This window comes from Lithobates pipiens, unplaced genomic scaffold (genome assembly GCF_037356315.1).
Source record: "Lithobates pipiens isolate NorthernLeopardFrog02 unplaced genomic scaffold, aLitPip1_a1.2 Scaffold_28, whole genome shotgun sequence".
Classification (NCBI taxonomy): Eukaryota; Metazoa; Chordata; class Amphibia; order Anura; family Ranidae; genus Lithobates; species Lithobates pipiens.
This window is the reverse complement of record NW_027507789.1, coordinates 2,105,754-2,123,104: the sequence shown is the minus strand read 5'-3', so window position 1 is coordinate 2,123,104 and position 17,351 is coordinate 2,105,754. Positions and strand designations below refer to the sequence as shown.

Below are 17,351 nucleotides of genomic sequence, written 5' to 3'. Positions count from 1 at the left end.
ATGTGTGACTATACAGAGGGGGGGCGAGAGAGAGGGGAACTACAAGTCCCAGCATCTCCCCCTTTCTCTCGCCCCCCTCTGTATAGTCACACATATGAGGTAGGGGGAGATGCTGGGACTTGTAGTTCCCCTTTCTCTCGCCCCCCTCTGTATAGTCACATATATGAGGTAGGGGGAGATGCTGGGACTTGTAGTTCCCCTTTCTCTCGCCCCCCTCTGTATAGTCACACATATGAGGTAGGGGGAGATGCTGGGACTTGTAGTTCCCCTTTCTCTCGCCTCCCTCTGTATAGTCACACATATGAGGTAGGGGGAGATGTTGGAACTTGTAGTTCCCCTTTCTCTCGCCTCCCTCTGTATAGTCACACATATGAGGTAGGGGGAGATGCTGGGACTTGTAGTTCCCCTTTCTCTCGCCCCCCCCCCCTCTGTTTAGTCACAAATGTGAGGTAGGGGGAGATTCTGGGACTTGTAGTTCCCCTTTCTCTCGCCCCCCCTCTGTATAGTCACACAGGACAGAGTGAGAGAGAAGGTTGGTAATCCCTCTGTCTGCGCTCTGTGGTTGGAGTTCCTGGCCGACCTTTCTTCTCCCCCCATCAGTGCTGATTTGGCAGCAGAGCTCAGACGGGGCCGCGCCAGCAGCAAGTCGGGAAAAGCCATCAGCGCTGATCTCTATAACATGTGGATGTATTACTCTCACTCCGAAGAATTTACTCCGCAGATCTGGAGATTAAACAACAACATCAGAGAAATCTCTTCAGAAAACCCCCATCAGACGTGTGAATTCCCCCCAATGTAACAAATCCATTATTATGAGAGGCCACAGACTACCTGAAATCTGAAATCAGGCTTGCAGCGGGTTTGTCTGGTGGGTGGATGGGGTGAGCTTGTATTCTACAAGAAGTGCATTGGGCAGGAGGGACACATTCTTTGTAGAGTACGGAATGCTTGGCACCTCTGACAATGTTTTTATTCCCATCTGTTCTTCTCTGTCCCAGTGACAACCACATCCTCCATTTCCTTTTCCGGGTGTCACTGGAACAGGAAGTGACGGAAGATCTCCCCAATACACAGTCCTAGATACATGGGGACATTCCTATGATCTCATGGCCTATGCAGCCTCTGCTCCCCTTATTACAACGATTGAACTTTACGTCTCCTTTCCGCAATGCTTGTCTATGGGTCGGCCTGACCGGCTCACCTAAAACAATGCACCCCCTGTGAGGCCGATCTCTTATCTCACAAACTGTGAAGAAGCAAGGCGGAATAAATGTAAACTGAGTGTTTGTGCCCTCTAGTGGCTAATCTAGAAAATTGAAGTTTCAAATATAAATTAAAAAAAATATGGAAGAGCGAGCAGGTAAAAAAGACGATCAAAAATGCGCTTATCTTGCAAACTGCGTAGATGGAGGTCAGATGTGCCCTCAGTGGAAATATCTAATAATTTCCCTGTAACAACATTGTCTCCATTGGAGCGGAGAGGAGATTCCTCTCCACCGGGACAGAAATTCATCTCGTAATCCCTCCTCGTGTCATGTGACCTCCATCTATAAACATGGCCGATGGTCTTCTTCCCATAGAAGCCCATTGTTCTCTCCATGGCCCTTTGTTTCTACACTTCCATTCATGTTCTATTATTCTTTATAATGTTTTCATTTCCTTTTCTTTTTTTCCTTGTAGGGACACTTCAGGACAAGGAAGATTTTGCACTATTTTTCGTTCTTATTCCAGAGGAGCTCAGGTGAGGAGAAGACCTAAAACCCGTGCCGAGTGGCCACTTGTGGTCACCTGACCGCCACACCTCCTATGAGCTTGTTGGGCCTGACGTCCCATAACCATGGCCTGTAATATGGAGATGCCCCCTTTTATGGCTTCTGGGAAGACTTTCCGAAAGATTTTGGGGGGATTTCTGCCCATTTACGAGGTCAGGTGCCGATGTTGGATTCTCTTCCAACACCTGACCTCACAAATGGGCAGAATCACCATTGGAGTTCCAGTTCATCCGAATGGTATTTAGTAGGGTTGAGGTCGGGGGCTGATGAGAAGACCGGGTTCACCATTCACCTTTCAATTCATCCCAGAGGGGGGAGGGGAGGGGTTCAATAGGGTCGAGGTCAGGTACTGATGTTGGACAAGAAGACCTAGATCACCATTGGCCTTTCTATTCATCCCAAAGGTGTTCAGTAGGGTTGAGGTCAAGTACTGATGTTGGAGGAGAAGATCTGGATCACCATCAACCTCCAATTCATCCCAAAGGTGTTCAATGCCGCTGAAGTCTGGTTATTGGTGTTGGAAGAGAAGACCTGGATAACCATTGGCCTTTCCATTCATCCCAAAGGTGTTCCGTAGGGTTGAGGTCAGGTACTGATGTTGAATGATAAGACCTAGATCACCATTAACCTTTCAATTCATCCCAGAGGTGTTCCATAGAAGTCTGATTATTGGTGTTGGAAGAGAAAACCTGGATAACCATTGGCCTTTCCATTCATCCCAAAGGTGTTCCATAGGGTTGAGGTCAGGTACTGATGTTGGACAAGAAGACCTAGATCACCATTGGCTTTTCAATTCATCCCAAAGGTGTTCAGTAGGGTTGAGGTCAAGTTCTGATGTTGAATGATAAGACCTAGATCACCATTAACCTTTCAATTCATCCCAGAGGCGTTCCGTAGGGTCAAGGTCAGGTACTGATGTTTGACAAGAAGACCTGGCTCATCATCAGCCTTCCAATTCATCCCAAAGGTGTTCAGTAGGGTTGAGGTCAAGTACTGATGTTGGAGGAGAAGATCTGGATCACCATTAACCTCCAATTCATCCCAGAGGTGTTCCGTAGGGTCGAGGTCAGGTACTGGTGTTGGCTAAGAAGCCCTGGATCACAATTTGTCTTCCAATTCATGCCAAAGGTGTTCAGTAGGGTTGAAGTGTGGTACTGATTTTGGAGCAGAAGGCCTGGATCGCCATCAGCCCAAAGATGTTCAGTGAGGTTGAAGTCCAAATAATTGATGTTGGAAAAGAAGACCTGAATAACCATTGGCCTTTCAATTCATCCCAAAGGTGTTCAGTAGGGTTGAGGTCAGGTACTGATGATGAATGAGAAGACTGGCTCCCAATCAACCACCAATTCATCCCAAAGGTGTTCAGGACAGGTACTGATGTTGGAGGAGAAGACTTGGATTGCCATCAACCTTTCAGTTCATCCCAAAGGTGTTCTAATGAGCCAAGGTCAGGAGTCTGTGCAGGCCAGTCAAGTTCCTCCACCCCAAACTCGCTCATCCATGTCTTTTTGGACCTTGCTTCGGGCACTGGTCCAAATCATTCAGTGGAGGAGCGATTATGGTGTTTTTTTTTTTTTTTTTTCAGGGGTTGGGCTTGGCCCCTTAGTTCCAGTGAAGGGAACTCTTAAGGCGTCAGCACACCAAGACATTTTGGACAATTTCATGCTCCCAACTTTGTGGGAACAATTTGGGATCAGCCCCTTCCTGTTCCAACATGACTGTCCACCAGTGTACAAAGCAAGGTCCATAAAGACATGGATGAGCGAGTTTGGGGTGGAGGAACAATTAAAGTGTAGACTGCGATCCAGGCCTTCTCATCCAACATCAATCGGTGCCTGACCTCACAAATGTTCTTCTGGAAGAATGGTCAAACCTTCCCATAGACACCCTCCTAAACCTTGTGGACGGTCTTCCCAGAAGAGGTGAAGCTGTTATATCTGCAAAGGGCCAACTCAATATTGAACCCTCCGGACTAAGACTGGGGGGGTCATTAAAGGTCATGTGTGTGTGTAAAGGCAGGCGTCCCAATACTTTTGGTAATATTGTGTGTCTGCATGTATACACACACACAGTATATAAATATATATAATCTCTCTCATATTGTAGCTCTCTTAGACAATGATGATTTTTTTATTGGTTGAACTAGTTGGGAATTTTTTCAAACTGACTAATAACTATGTAACAATATGTAACTATGTATTATGTATCTTATTACATTGGGGTGTGATTAGAAATCCATGGCTTTGCAAATTTGATTATCAATTAAATTCCATTGGCTGTTTTAATAAGACATCAGCTGTTGTGTCCGGCTGTCTCACGCGTTTCTGTCCCATTCACTTTGCATGAAGGTAAAAAAAAAAACCTTCTGTGTTCAGCCCCCCCATTCCCCCCCCCCCATTCCCCCCATCCCCCAAATACTTGAGCCTGATCTCAATCCAGAGATGTTCACAAGAGCAGCAGCTCTCCCGGCTCCCTCCCTCCTCATTGGCTCAGAGACACCAGAGGAAGCCACTGGCTCCTGCTGCTGTCAATCACAGCCAGTGATTCGGGGGGGGGGGGTCAAGGCTGAGCCTTGCTTTGTGTGTCCATGGACTCGGGATCGAGCACACACTAGTGCCCCTATAGCAAGCGGTTTGGTATGGGGGAGGAGCCAGGAGCTCCAACAGGGGACCCCAGAAGAGGAGGATCGGGGCTGCTCTGTGCAAAACCATTACACAGAGGAGGGAAGATTAACATGTTTATTATTTTTAGAGAAAAAAATTGACGTGTAGTAATGCACCATGGGGCGCTGCTTTGCATTTTGGGGCGCTGCTTTGGATTTTGGGGCGCTGGCAGCCATTGAACCCCGTGTTCAGGCACTGCAGGGATGTGAAAGGGGCCCCTACAGGTCTCCTAATGACAGCTTTGGCCCCTGTGTGTTCTCAGCAGATCTGGGCTCAGGAATTGGAAAGTCGGAACCATAACAGGTCCTCTTGTCGGCGCTCCGGAGGAGGGAACAGTCGCCCGTTCCGGCCGGTCTGCACGGGGCTGATAAGCCGCGGACAGGAGACACGCCGGAGATTTACGGCCTTTGTATAAACAATTTCCTTACTCCAGTCCAACTCCATGGAGGAATTTGGAAAGTTCTCCTGCCGGTCTGAGTCACTCCAACAACACATCTCAGTGGAATTATCCGCCAGCCAAGAAACCATTCGCTCCAAGACTGCAAGAGCCCGAGAGCAAGAACCCGGCCTGCCTCCAAGAGTGCAAGAGCCCGAGAGCCGGAACCCGGCCTGCCTCCAAGAGTGCGGAGATTGTTACCCGGAACGTTTTCACTGTATGGATAGAATACAATGTGCAATTAAATCTACCTTTCCTTTGAAGCTCGATCTGCTTTTGGATTGCACTTCAGAGGCGATTGACAGGTAGTGAGGAGGCAATGTGACGCCTCCTCACCTCCTGATTTAACCCCATTTGTGCTGCCCACCAATCGCTGCACATCAGGTAGTGATGTCCACAGCAAAGGTAAAGGGGGAGGTAAAAACACCACTAAATTCTTCTCACTGATCACCAATGTAAGGAACATTCTTCCCACTGATCACCAATGTAAGGAACATTCTTCCCACTGATCACCAATGTAAGGAACATTCTTCTCACTGATCACCAATGTAAGAAACATTCTTCTCACTGATCACCAATGTAAGGAACATTCTTCTCACTGATCACCAATGTAAGGAACATTCTTCTCACTGATCACCAATGTAAGGAACATTCTTCTCACTGATCACCAATGTAAGGAACATTCTTCTCACTGATCACCAATGTAAGGAACATTCTTCTCACTGATCACCAATGTAAGGAACATTCTTCTCACTGATCACCAATGTAAGGAACATTCTCCTCACTGATCACCAATGTAAGGAACATTCTCCTCACTGATCACCAATGTAAGGAACATTCTTCTCACTGATCACCAATGTAAGGAACATTCTTCTCACTGATCACCAATGTAAGGAACATTCTTCTCACCGATCACCAATGTAAGGAACATTCTTCTCACTGATCACCAATGTAAGGAACATTCTTCCCACTGATCACCAATGTAAGGAACATTCTTCCCACTGATCACCAATGTAAGGAACATTCTTCTCACTGATCACCAATGTAAGGAACATTCTTCCCACTGATCACCAATGTAAGGAACATTCTTCTCACTGATCACCAATGTAAGGAACATTCTTCCCACTGATCACCAATGTAAGGAACATTCTTCTCACTGATCACCAATGTAAGGAACATTCTTCTCACTGATCACCAATGTAAGGAACATTCTTCCCACTGATCACCAATGTAAGGAACATTCTTCTCACTGATCACCAATGTAAGGAACATTCTTCTCACTGATCACCAATGTAAGGAACATTCTTCTCACTGATCACCAATGTAAGGAACATTCTTCCCACTGATCACCAATGTAAGGAACATTCTCCTCACTGATCACCAATGTAAGGAACATTCTTCTCACTGATCACCAATGTAAGGAACATTCTTCTCACTGATCACCAATGTAAGAAACATTCTTCTCACTGATCACCAATGTAAGGAACATTCTTCTCACTGATCACCAATGTAAGGAACATTCTTCTCACCGATCACCAATGTAAGGAACATTCTTCTCACCGATCACCAATGTAAGGAACATTCTTCTCACTGATCACCAATGTAAGGAACATTCTTCCCACTGATCACCAATGTAAGGAACATTCTTCACACTGATCACCAATGTAAGGAACATTCCTCTCACCGATCACCAATGTAAGGAACATTCTTCACACTGATCACCAATGTAAGGAACATTCTTCTCACTGATCACCAATGTAAGGAACATTCTTCTCACTGATCACCAATGTAAGGAACATTCTTCTCACTGATCACCAATGTAAGGAACATTCTTCTCACTGATCACCAATGTAAGGGACATTCTTCTCACTGATCACCAATGTAAGGAACATTCTTCTCACTGATCACCAATGTAAGGAACATTCTTCTCACTGATCACCAATGTAAGGAACATTCTTCTCACTGATCACCAATGTAAGGAACATTCTTCCCACTGATCACCAATGTAAGGAACATTCTTCCCACTGATCACCAATGTAAGGAACATTCTTCACACTGATCACCAATGTAAGGAACATTCCTCTCACCGATCACCAATGTAAGGAACATTCTTCACACTGATCACCAATGTAAGGAACATTCTTCTCACTGATCACCAATGTAAGGAACATTCTTCTCACTGATCACCAATGTAAGGAACATTCTTCTCACTGATCACCAATGTAAGGAACATTCTTCTCACCGATCACCAATGTAAGGAACATTCTTCTCACTGATCACCAATGTAAGGAACATTCTTCTCACTGATCACCAATGTAAGGAACATTCTTCTCACTGATCACCAATGTAAGGAACATTCTTCTCACTGATCACCAATGTAAGGAACATTCTTCCCACTGATCACCAATGTAAGGAACATTTTTCTCACTGATCACCAATGTAAGGAACATTCTTCTCACTGATCACCAATGTAAGGAACATTTTTCTCACTGATCACCAATGTAAGGAACATTCTTCTCACTGATCACCAATGTAAGGAACATTCTTCTCACTGATCACCAATGTAAGGAACATTCTTCTCACTGATCACCAATGTAAGGAACATTCTTCTCACTGATCACCAATGTAAGGAACATTCTTCTCACTGATCACCAATGTAAGGAACATTCTTCTCACTGATCACCAATGTAAGGAACATTCTTCTCACTGATCACCAATGTAAGGAACATTCTTCTCACTGATCACCAATGTAAGGAACATTCTTCTCACTGATCACCAATGTAAGGAACATTCTTCTCACTGATCACCAATGTAAGGAACATTCTTCTCACTGATCACCAATGTAAGGAACATTCTTCTCACTGATCACCAATGATTTCACAATACCTCCATATGGGGGTCCTCTGGGGTGGGTGGGGGTCATTTCATGATAAGGGGGGTCCTGGCGGGTTGGTAGTGTTCCGGGTTGTGGTGATCGGAGCTCTCAGGCACATTCCGGAGTGTCGGTGATTTCAGGGTTGTAGTTTTGAGGTTTGCACATTGGATGTGACCTGAGTCCGCCCGGCCAGCCTTCTGGCACATTTCTGCAGTTTGTTTGGGGATTGCGAAACCCTCGGCTGTAATCACATCTTTTCGGCGTGGAGCGAGGCTGGATCGCTGTCAGTATTCTTCACTTAAAGGCAACTTGTCACTGAGGAAAGAGCCCTCCAACCCGCTGCAGTCAGATACAAGAATATTATTCTTTTAAGTCAAATGAATGCGATAATAAACCCAAAAGTCAACATTTATTATATTGAAGTTTACCAATTCTTAGATGTGACGGCTGCATTCGTTTTTTATTTTTTAGGCTTCCTTTCCTTTATTTTCACCGTTCCAGCAGATGTCTTTAATACCACTATAATGATCAGAGTGTATCACTATAGAACATGTCACTGATAGAGGGCTTGACAAAGCCCAGGCGCCAGGCTGACATTTCGACTAGACATTGTGTCCTGGCGCCTGGGCTTTTGTCATCACTGTTGGCTCCAGGGACAGAGTTTACTTGGCAGATGGAAACATTCAGGTGGTTGCACTGCTGCCTGAATGCTTCCGTGCATCCCGCGCACGCGCCCCTCGCTATTTATCCCTGGCTCCACTTTTCCATCCGCGAGTGGTTGTCGCCGGGTCACGCTCCTCCCCTCCTTGTATGACCTCACTTCCAGGTTCCCGGTGGCAGTTTCCCCGGCCATCAAGGGGGGGGGGGGGGGAATGGGTGGCTGGGGGGGAGGGGTTGGGGGTTTTAGGCCCTGGATGTCTCATTAAAGAGAACCTGTCACCAAAATCATCATATAGCGGACTTTTTGTCCATGGTAATAAAAAAAAAAAATGTTAAAAAAAAAAATGATTTTTTAATTTTGTAAAAAAAAATAAAAATCTACGCCCAAGCACATAAAATCCCCCCCCCCCCCCACATCGTGCCAGCGTAAACGCATGTGTCGGGGTCATTTATTGTGTTTTTGTGCCCCTTAAAATTTATTTTAACCACTTGCCTACCTGTTTTTTGATGGGCACTGATAGGTGGAACTGATGAGGCGGTACTGATGGGCACGGTTAGACGGCTCTAATGGGCACTGATGAGATTTTTTTTTTTTTTTGAGGAGCTCTGATAGGCGGCTGTGATAGGTGGCTCTGTTGGGCACTGATAGGCGTTATTGATGAGATGGCTCTGATGGGCACTGATAGGTGGCACTGATGAAGTTTATATGATGGGAACTGATGAGATGGCTCAGATGGGCACGGATAGGCAGCACTGATGAGATGGCTCAGATGGGCACGGATAGGCAGCACTGATGAGATGGCTCTGCTGGGCACTGATAGGCAGCACTGATGAGATGGCTCTGCTGGGCACTGATAGGCAGCACTGATGAGATGGCTCTGCTGGGCACTGATAGGCAGCACTGATGAGATGGCTCTGATAGGCACTGATAGGCAGCACTGATGAGATGGCTCTGATGGGCACGGATAGGCAGCACTGATGAGATGGCTCTGATGGGCACTGATAGGCAGCACTGATGAGATGGCTCTGATGGGCACTGATAGGCGGCTCTGATGGGCACCAATAGGCAGCACTGATGAGATGGCTCTGATGGGCACTGATAGGCAGCACTGATGTGATGGCTCTGATGGGCACTGATAGGCAGCACTGATGAGATGGCTCTGCTGGGCACTGATGGGCAGCATTGATGAGATGGTTCTGATGGACACTGATAGGCAGCACTGATGGGCACTGATAGGCGGCTCTGATGGGCAGCACTGATGGGCACCGATAGGTAGCACTGATGAGATGGCTCTGCTGGGCACTGATAGGCAGCACTGATGAGATGGCTCTGATGGGCACTGATAGGCGGCTCTGATGGGCACCGATAGGTAGCACTGATGAGATGGCTCTGCTGGGCACTGATGGGCAGCACTGATGAGATGGCTCTGATGGGCACTGATAGGCGGCTCTGATGGGCACCGATAGGTAGCACTGATGAGATGGCTCTGATGGGCACTGATAGGCGGCTCTGATGGGCACCGATAGGTAGCACTGATGAGATGGCTCTGATGGGCACTGATAGGCGGCTCTGATGGGCACCGATAGGCAGCACTGATGAGATGGCTCTGATGGGCACTGATAGGCGGCTCTGATGGGCACCGATAGGTAGCACTGATGAGATGGCTCTGATGGGCACTGATAGGCGGCTCTGATGGGCACCGATAGGTAGCACTGATGAGATGGCTCTGATGGGCACCGATAGGCGGCTCTGATGGGCACCGATAGGCAGCACTGATGAGATGGCTCTGATGGGCACTGATAGGCAGCACTGATGAGATGGCTCTGCTGGGCACTGATAGGCGGCACTGATGGGCAGCACTGATGAGCACTGATGGTCAGCACTGATGAGCACTGATGGGCAGCACTGATGAGCACTGATGGGCAGCACTGATGAGCACTGATGGGCAGCACTGATGAGCACTGATAGGCAGCACTAATGAGATGGCTCTGCTGGGCACTGATGGGCAGCACTGATGAGATGGCTTTGATGGGCACTGATAGGATGCCAGGTTGACTAGAAATTGCATCCTGGCACCTGGGTTTTTTTCAGCCCACATATGAGAAGGGGTCTTGTCGTTGAAAATAAAGCTTTGTTACTTTAAAAGGGAAAAAAAAAAAATGTCTTGCAGCGTTTTTAGCTCACTCCTGGATTCAAAGCCAGTCTCTGGATGCTGGACTGATGAGGTAACGATCGCTCCTCTCTATAGGGTTGGATCGCTCCTCTCTGTAGGGTTGGATCGCTCCTCTCTATAGGGTTGGATCGCTCCTCTCTATAGGGTTGGATCGCTCCTCTCTGTAGGGTTGGATCGCTCCTCTCTATAGGGTTGGATCGCTCCTCTCTATAGGGTTGGATCGCTCCTCTCTCTAGGGTTGGATCGCTCCTCTCTCTAGGGTTGGATCGCTCCTCTCTCTAGGGTTGGATCGCTCCTCTCTATAGGGTTGGATCGCTCCTCTATAGGGTTGGATCGCTCCTCTCTATAGGGTTGGATCGCTCCTCTCTATAGGGTTGGATCTCTCCTCTCTATAGGGTTGGATCGCTCCTCTCTATAGGGTTGGATCGCTCCTCTCTCTAGGGTTGGATCGCTCCTCTCTCTAGGGTTGGATCGCTCCTCTCTCTAGGGTTGGATCGCTCCTCTCTCTAGGGTTGGATCGCTCCTCTCTCTAGGGTTGGATCGCTCCTCTCTATAGGGTTGGATCGCTCCTCTCTCTAGGGTTGGATCGCTCCTCTCTCTAGGGTTGGATCGCTCCTCTCTCTAGGGTTGGATCGCTCCTCTCTCTAGGGTTGGATCGCTCCTCTCTATAGGGTTGGATCGCTCCTCTCTGTAGGGTTGGATCGCTCCTCTCTATAGGGTTGGATCGCTCCTCTCTATAGGGTTGGATCGCTCCTCTCTATAGGGTTGGATCGCTCCTCTCTATAGGGTTGGATCGCTCCTCTCTATAGGGTTGGATCGCTCCTCTCTGTAGGGTTGGATCGCTCCTCTCTGTAGGGTTGGATCGCTCCTCTCTGTAGGGTTGGATCGCTCCTCTCTCTAGGGTTGGATCGCTCCTCTCTCTAGGGTTGGATCGCTCCTCTCTATAGGGTTGGATCGCTCCTCTCTGTAGGGTTGGATCGCTCCTCTCTATAGGGTTGGATCGCTCCTCTCTATAGGGTTGGATCGCTCCTCTCTATAGGGTTGGATCGCTCCTCTCTATAGGGTTGGATCGCTCCTCTCTATAGGGTTGGATCGCTCCTCTCTATAGGGTTGGATCGCTCCTCTCTGTAGGGTTGGATCGCTCCTCTCTGTAGGGTTGGATCGCTCCTCTCTGTAGGGTTGGATCGCTCCTCTCTGTAGGGTTGGATCGCTCCTCTCTGTAGGGTTGGATCGCTCCTCTCTGTAGGGTTGAATCGCTCCTCTCTGTAGGGTTGGATCGCTCCTCTCTGTAGGGTTGGATCGCTCCTCTCTGTAGGGTTGGATCGCTCCTCTCTATAGGGTTGGATCGCTCCTCTCTATAGGGTTGGATCGCTCCTCTCTGTAGGGTTGGATCGCTCCTCTCTGTAGGGTTGGATCGCTCCTCTCTGTAGGGTTGGATCGCTCCTCTCTGTAGGGTTGGATCGCTCCTCTCTGTAGGGTTGGATCGCTCCTCTCTATAGGGTTGGATCGCTCCTCTCTATAGGGTTGGATCGCTCCTCTCTATAGGGTTGGATCGCTCCTCTCTGTAGGGTTGGATCGCTCCTCTCTATAGGGTTGGATCGCTCCTCTCTGTAGGGTTGGATCGCTCCTCTCTGTAGGGTTGGATCGCTCCTCTCTGTAGGGTTGGATCGCTCCTCTCTGTAGGGTTGGATCGCTCCTCTCTGTAGGGTTGGATCGCTCCTCTCTATAGGGTTGGATCGCTCCTCTCTATAGGGTTGGATCGCTCCTTCTATGTATACAGTGCGCAGTACTCGGAATATTTGGTGTTGGCAGAAACAATAACTAACAATGAAATGTCTTCTTGCAGGGCGTGATTCTGGTTTATGACATCACCAACCGCTGGTCGTTCGATGGGATCGATCGGTGGATAAAGGAGATCGATGAGGTGAGTCCTGAGATGACCCGTTAGGGAGAACCCAAAGAAAGATCAAATATATTCCTATGGGACTCGGGCCTGCTCCTTCTCTGGGCCCCGGTCACATCGAGCGATCTAGAATCGCGAGATAAGCCAATGAATGAAAGGGGCGGGGCCAGGGACAGTCAGGCTGGAGGGGGAAAGAAAGAGATAGGCCTGAAAGTCGCACCAAAGTAGCACACAAACTGCTTTGAAGTCGCTGCAACTTTTTAATCGCACGTTAATGAATGGTTATCTTTGAAAAACATAGGATACGACTTGTCATGTGACTTTGACGTCCAGAGCTGCATGACGAGTCGCACAAATGTGAAGGAGCCTTAAAGTCGCAGTAGAAATCGCAACGACTTTGGAGTTGCGCACTGCGGCAGATTCCGATCTTCTAATTTTGCCTCTGCGACTAATAATCGTTTGTATTGTCTCCTCCCAGCATGCCCCGGGGGTGCCCAAGATCCTGGTGGGCAACCGGCTGCACTTGGCGTTCAAGCGGCAGGTGTCCACGGACCAGGCCCAGAATTACGCCGAACGCCTGGGGATGACGTTCTTCGAGGTCAGCCCGCTCTGCAACTTCAACATCACCGAGTCCTTCACCGAGCTGGCGCGGATCGTCCTAATGCGACACGGGATGGACCGCCTCTGGAGGCCGAACAAAGGTGAGCGATCGTTCTGCGCCTTGTGTGTCTATGGAACCGCCGCAGGTGATGGCGGCCTGTCCTCCATTCTTCTGGGCAAAGCCGCTATAATAGATCCGCCTGAGGTTTATATATATCTCATATGGTGCTGTATACAGCCCTGACTCCTGACCTGTGACCCCTGACCCATGACAGGCCTCATCCAGTATAGGATGTCTGCAACAGCTTTCTACTGCCACCTGCAGGTCAGATTATTAAATAGCATGACTTGAATTACGAGAATAAAAGATTTATTCCCATTTTATATCCCCGGAATAATCAGTGAGGTTGCTGAGCGAACGTTCTTTCTGTTTTCTGGAAATCCACTCCAAATTTTTTTTATTTCTCATATCTGGATCAAGAATCCGTATACCCCATTTACTACAAATCTGTATACCCTACTTACTAAAAATCTGTATACCCCATTTACTAAAAAAATCTGTATACCCCATTTAATAAAATTCTGTATACCCCATTTACTAAAAAATCCGTATACCCCATTTACTAAAAAAAATCCGTATACCCCATTTACTAAAAAAAATCCGTATACCCCATTTACTAAAAAATCCGTATACCCCATTTACTAAAAAATCCGTATACCCCATTTACTAAAAAATCCGTATACCCCATTTACTAAAAAATCCGTATACCCCATTTACTAAAAAATCCGTATACCCCATTTACTAAAAAATCCGTATACCCCATTTACTAAAAAATCCGTATACCCCATTTACTAAAAAATCCGTATACCCCATTTACTAAAAAATCTGTATACCCCATTTACTAAAAAATCTGTATACCCCATTTACTAAAAAAAAAATCCGTATACCCCATTTACTAAAAAAAAAAATCCGTATACCCCATTTACTAAAAAAAAAAATCCGTATACCCCATTTACTAAAAAAAAAAAATCCGTATACCCCATTTACTAAAAAAAAAAATCCGTATACCCCATTTACTAAAAAAAAAAATCCGTATACCCCATTTACGAAGAAAAAAAATCCATATACCCCATTTACGAAGAAAAAAAATCCATATACCCCATTTACGAAGAAAAAAAAAGTTGTAAAACCCACCAGTTTATTCCCTAAGGCCTCTGCTTTAATCTATAATATTTGGTGGGGTTCTAAGAAATTTTTTAGCAAAATTAATTTTATTAATGCCTTAAAATGCAATAATAAAATACAATCTCTAAATAAATAAAAATTCCCATGTTGAAAAAAAAAAAAAAAAAAAAGCTGTCCAGAAAAGTCCAAAAATAATTAACTGATTGTTACACAACAAAAAGTGCCGGACGAGGGCCTGGTCTTAAAGTGGGTCAACAAACTTTATCGAAATGTCACAAGGGGACATTTCATGAGGTTGTATTCGCCGCCGCGCGGTGCGGGGATATGGATTGTCTTGCACTGCATTGGGGGGGAAATAAAACAAAAATATGATCTGTTGTACTTCATCAAATCAGGTAGGTCCCTCCGCTATGTAGGTGATGGTAGATCTAATCTGATTATACAATCGGATAGTATAGACCAGTGATGGGGAACCTCGGCACCCCAGATGTTTTGGAACTACATTTCCCATGATGCTCCACTACACTGCAGTGTATTGGAGCATCATGGGAAATGTAGTTCCAAAACATCTGGGGTGCCAAGGTTCCCCATCACTGGTCTAGTGGATTGTATACCCCCCCCCCCCTCCTTTTTTTTTTATTGGAAAATAATAAAAATGATTTGAGAGATTGTATAGTGTATGGTGACCCTAATGCACTATGTTGCATTTTTTTGCTTTTGGGTTTCTAGAAGCTTCATGTTCCTCTTGAAATGAATTCTTGTGATTGGATATTGACACGTTTTTTTTTTTTTTTGTTTTTTTCGTATTTCTATCGCCCCCAACAGTACTGAGCCTGCAAGACCTTTGCTGCCGAGCCATCGTCTCCTGCACCCCCGTCCACCTGGTGGACAAGCTCCCCCTCCCAGTTGCCTTACGAAGCCATCTGAAGTCCTTCTCCATGGCCAACGGACTGAACGCCAGAATGATGCACGGCCGCTCCTACTCGCTCACCGCCAACAACCTGAACAAGAGGAACAGCCTGAAAAAAGCCAAGATCATCCGCCCTCCTCAGAGCCCCCCCAAAAACTGCACCAGGAACAGCTGTAAGATCTCCTAGGCCGAGGGGCCCCTTGAGAACCCCCTCCCCCACACTATGTGCTGAAGTTTGCCCCACCCCCGGGCCACCACGCTCCCGCGGTCACCGTGGAGACGCGTGCCGCGGAGGTGACGCCACCACGCTCCCGAGGTCACCGTGGAGACGGATGTGCGTGCCGCGGAGGTGACACCACCACGCTCCCGCGGTCACCGTGGAGACGGATGCGCGTGCCGCGGAGGTGACACCACCACGCTCCCGCGGTCACCGTGGAGACGGATGCGCGTGCCGCGGAGGTGACGCCACCACGCCCCTCTTGTCCACTTTTCATGTACAGAAGTGAGAAGGCCGCGACTTTTTATGAATTTTGCTGCTTGTGAAGGAGATGCGTTTTTTTTTTTTTTTCCTCGACCAAGACTTTTTTTTTTTTTTGTCAATTTGCATGGCCCCCTCTGATCGATATTCTTCTCTATTTGTTCGTGCGTGTGCTGAAAAGGGAACAAAAAAAAAACAAAAAAAACCGTCCAGCGACCTGAGCTTGTCACTTTGTCAGTACTTGCGACGCAGTTTGCCGTGTGATTTGTGCTCCCTTTCTGGAAGGTAAGTCGACTCCGCCCACGAATCGCGCCACGCACACACGATGGCCGACCACAGCCATATGAAATCTACAGCCACTCCCCTCCCCCGCCTCTTTATCGGACAGAACCCTCCCCCCCCCTCCTCCCCCGAGGGATGTGAGATTTAAAACATGCACTTACAACATGTCAGGTTTGTGTGAGAGAGTGAAGATTTGATACAATTGTATTTTTCGTTTTTTTTGTTTTTTGTTGTTTTTTAATTGTTATTTAATACTTTTTTGGGATTCATCGGTGATTCTATATGAATATATACAGATCTGCTTCTATTTCTGTAAACGGAATATTTTGTACCAGACGTCACAAGAGAAGCCGCGTTATAAAGAGAAACCAATTTGCCAAAGACGTGTTCGGAGAGTGACTGCGTTTATTTCTTTGTTAATAATCTGTGAATAGAATGTGAACTGAAAAGATGTTTTATAAAGAGAGAAAAAAAAAACAAAAACACTATTTAAAGAAAAAAAATAAAATAAATGTTTGAACAGCGACCCGGGTGCCATTGTATATGTTTGTATGTATTATTCTTCACCGATGTATTACAGTGCCTGGAAAAAGTATTCATACCCCTTGATTGCCACAACAAAATGTGCCCATCGGAGTGCCGCTTAACATAAAATAAGCGTCTGGCCGATGGGCACAATTTATGTTAAAGGGGAACACTGATGGGCACATAAGTTAAGGGGGCACTCTCATGGGGACACCTGATGTAAGGGGGCGCTCTGATGGGGACACCTGGTGTAAGGGGGCACTCTCATGGGGACACCTGATGTAAGGGGGCACTCTGATGGGGACACCTGGTGTAAGGGGGCACTCTGATGGGGACACCTGGTGTAAGGGGGCGCTCTGATGGGGACACCTGGTGTAAGGGGGCACTCTGATGGGGGCACCTGGTGTAAGGGGGCACTCTGATGAGGACACCTGGTGTAAGGGGGCACTCTGATGGGGACACCTGGTGTAAGGGGGCACTCTGAGGACACCTGGTGTAAGGGGGCACTCTGATGGGGGCACCTGGTGTAAGGGGGCACTCTGATGGGGACACCTGGTGTAAGGGGGCACTCTGATGGGGACACCTGGTGTAAGGGGGCGCTCTGATGAGGACACCTGGTGTAAGGGGGCACTCTGATGGGGACACCTGGTGTAAGGGGGCACTCTGATGGGGACACCTGGTGTAAGGGGGCAATCTGATGGGGACACCTGATGTAAGGGGGACACTCTGATGGGGACACCTGCTGTAAGGGGGCACTCTGATGGGGACACCTGGTGTAAGGGGGACACTCTGGGGGCACCTGGTGTAAGGGGGCACTCTGATGGGGGCACCTGGTGTAAGGGGGCACTCTGATGGGGGCACCTGGTGTAAGGGGGCACTCTGATTGG

The 17,351-nt window shown here is 47.5% G+C and overlaps 1 protein-coding gene across 2 annotated transcripts in view; it reads left to right on the top strand.

Annotated features, from left to right (window-relative positions):
- RAB40B (RAB40B, member RAS oncogene family) overlaps window positions 1–16,465 on the top strand; it is a 64,147-nt gene extending 47,682 nt beyond the window's left edge. Inside the window, exons 4-8 of one of the 2 annotated variants that reach the window (XM_077458550.1) lie at window positions 1,681–1,741; window positions 12,427–12,504; window positions 12,962–13,184; window positions 15,095–15,446; window positions 15,496–16,465. In XM_077458550.1, coding sequence (XP_077314676.1) covers window positions 1,681–1,741; window positions 12,427–12,504; window positions 12,962–13,184; window positions 15,095–15,366 — 634 coding nt within the window. In that variant the 3' untranslated portion in view covers window positions 15,367–15,446; window positions 15,496–16,465. Of the gene's footprint in view, window positions 1–1,680; window positions 1,742–12,426; window positions 12,505–12,961; window positions 13,185–15,094; window positions 15,474–15,495 lie in introns of both variants that reach the window. The other variant, XM_077458551.1, reaches the window with a different exon arrangement.
- Window positions 16,466–17,351: the final 886 nt, after the last annotated feature.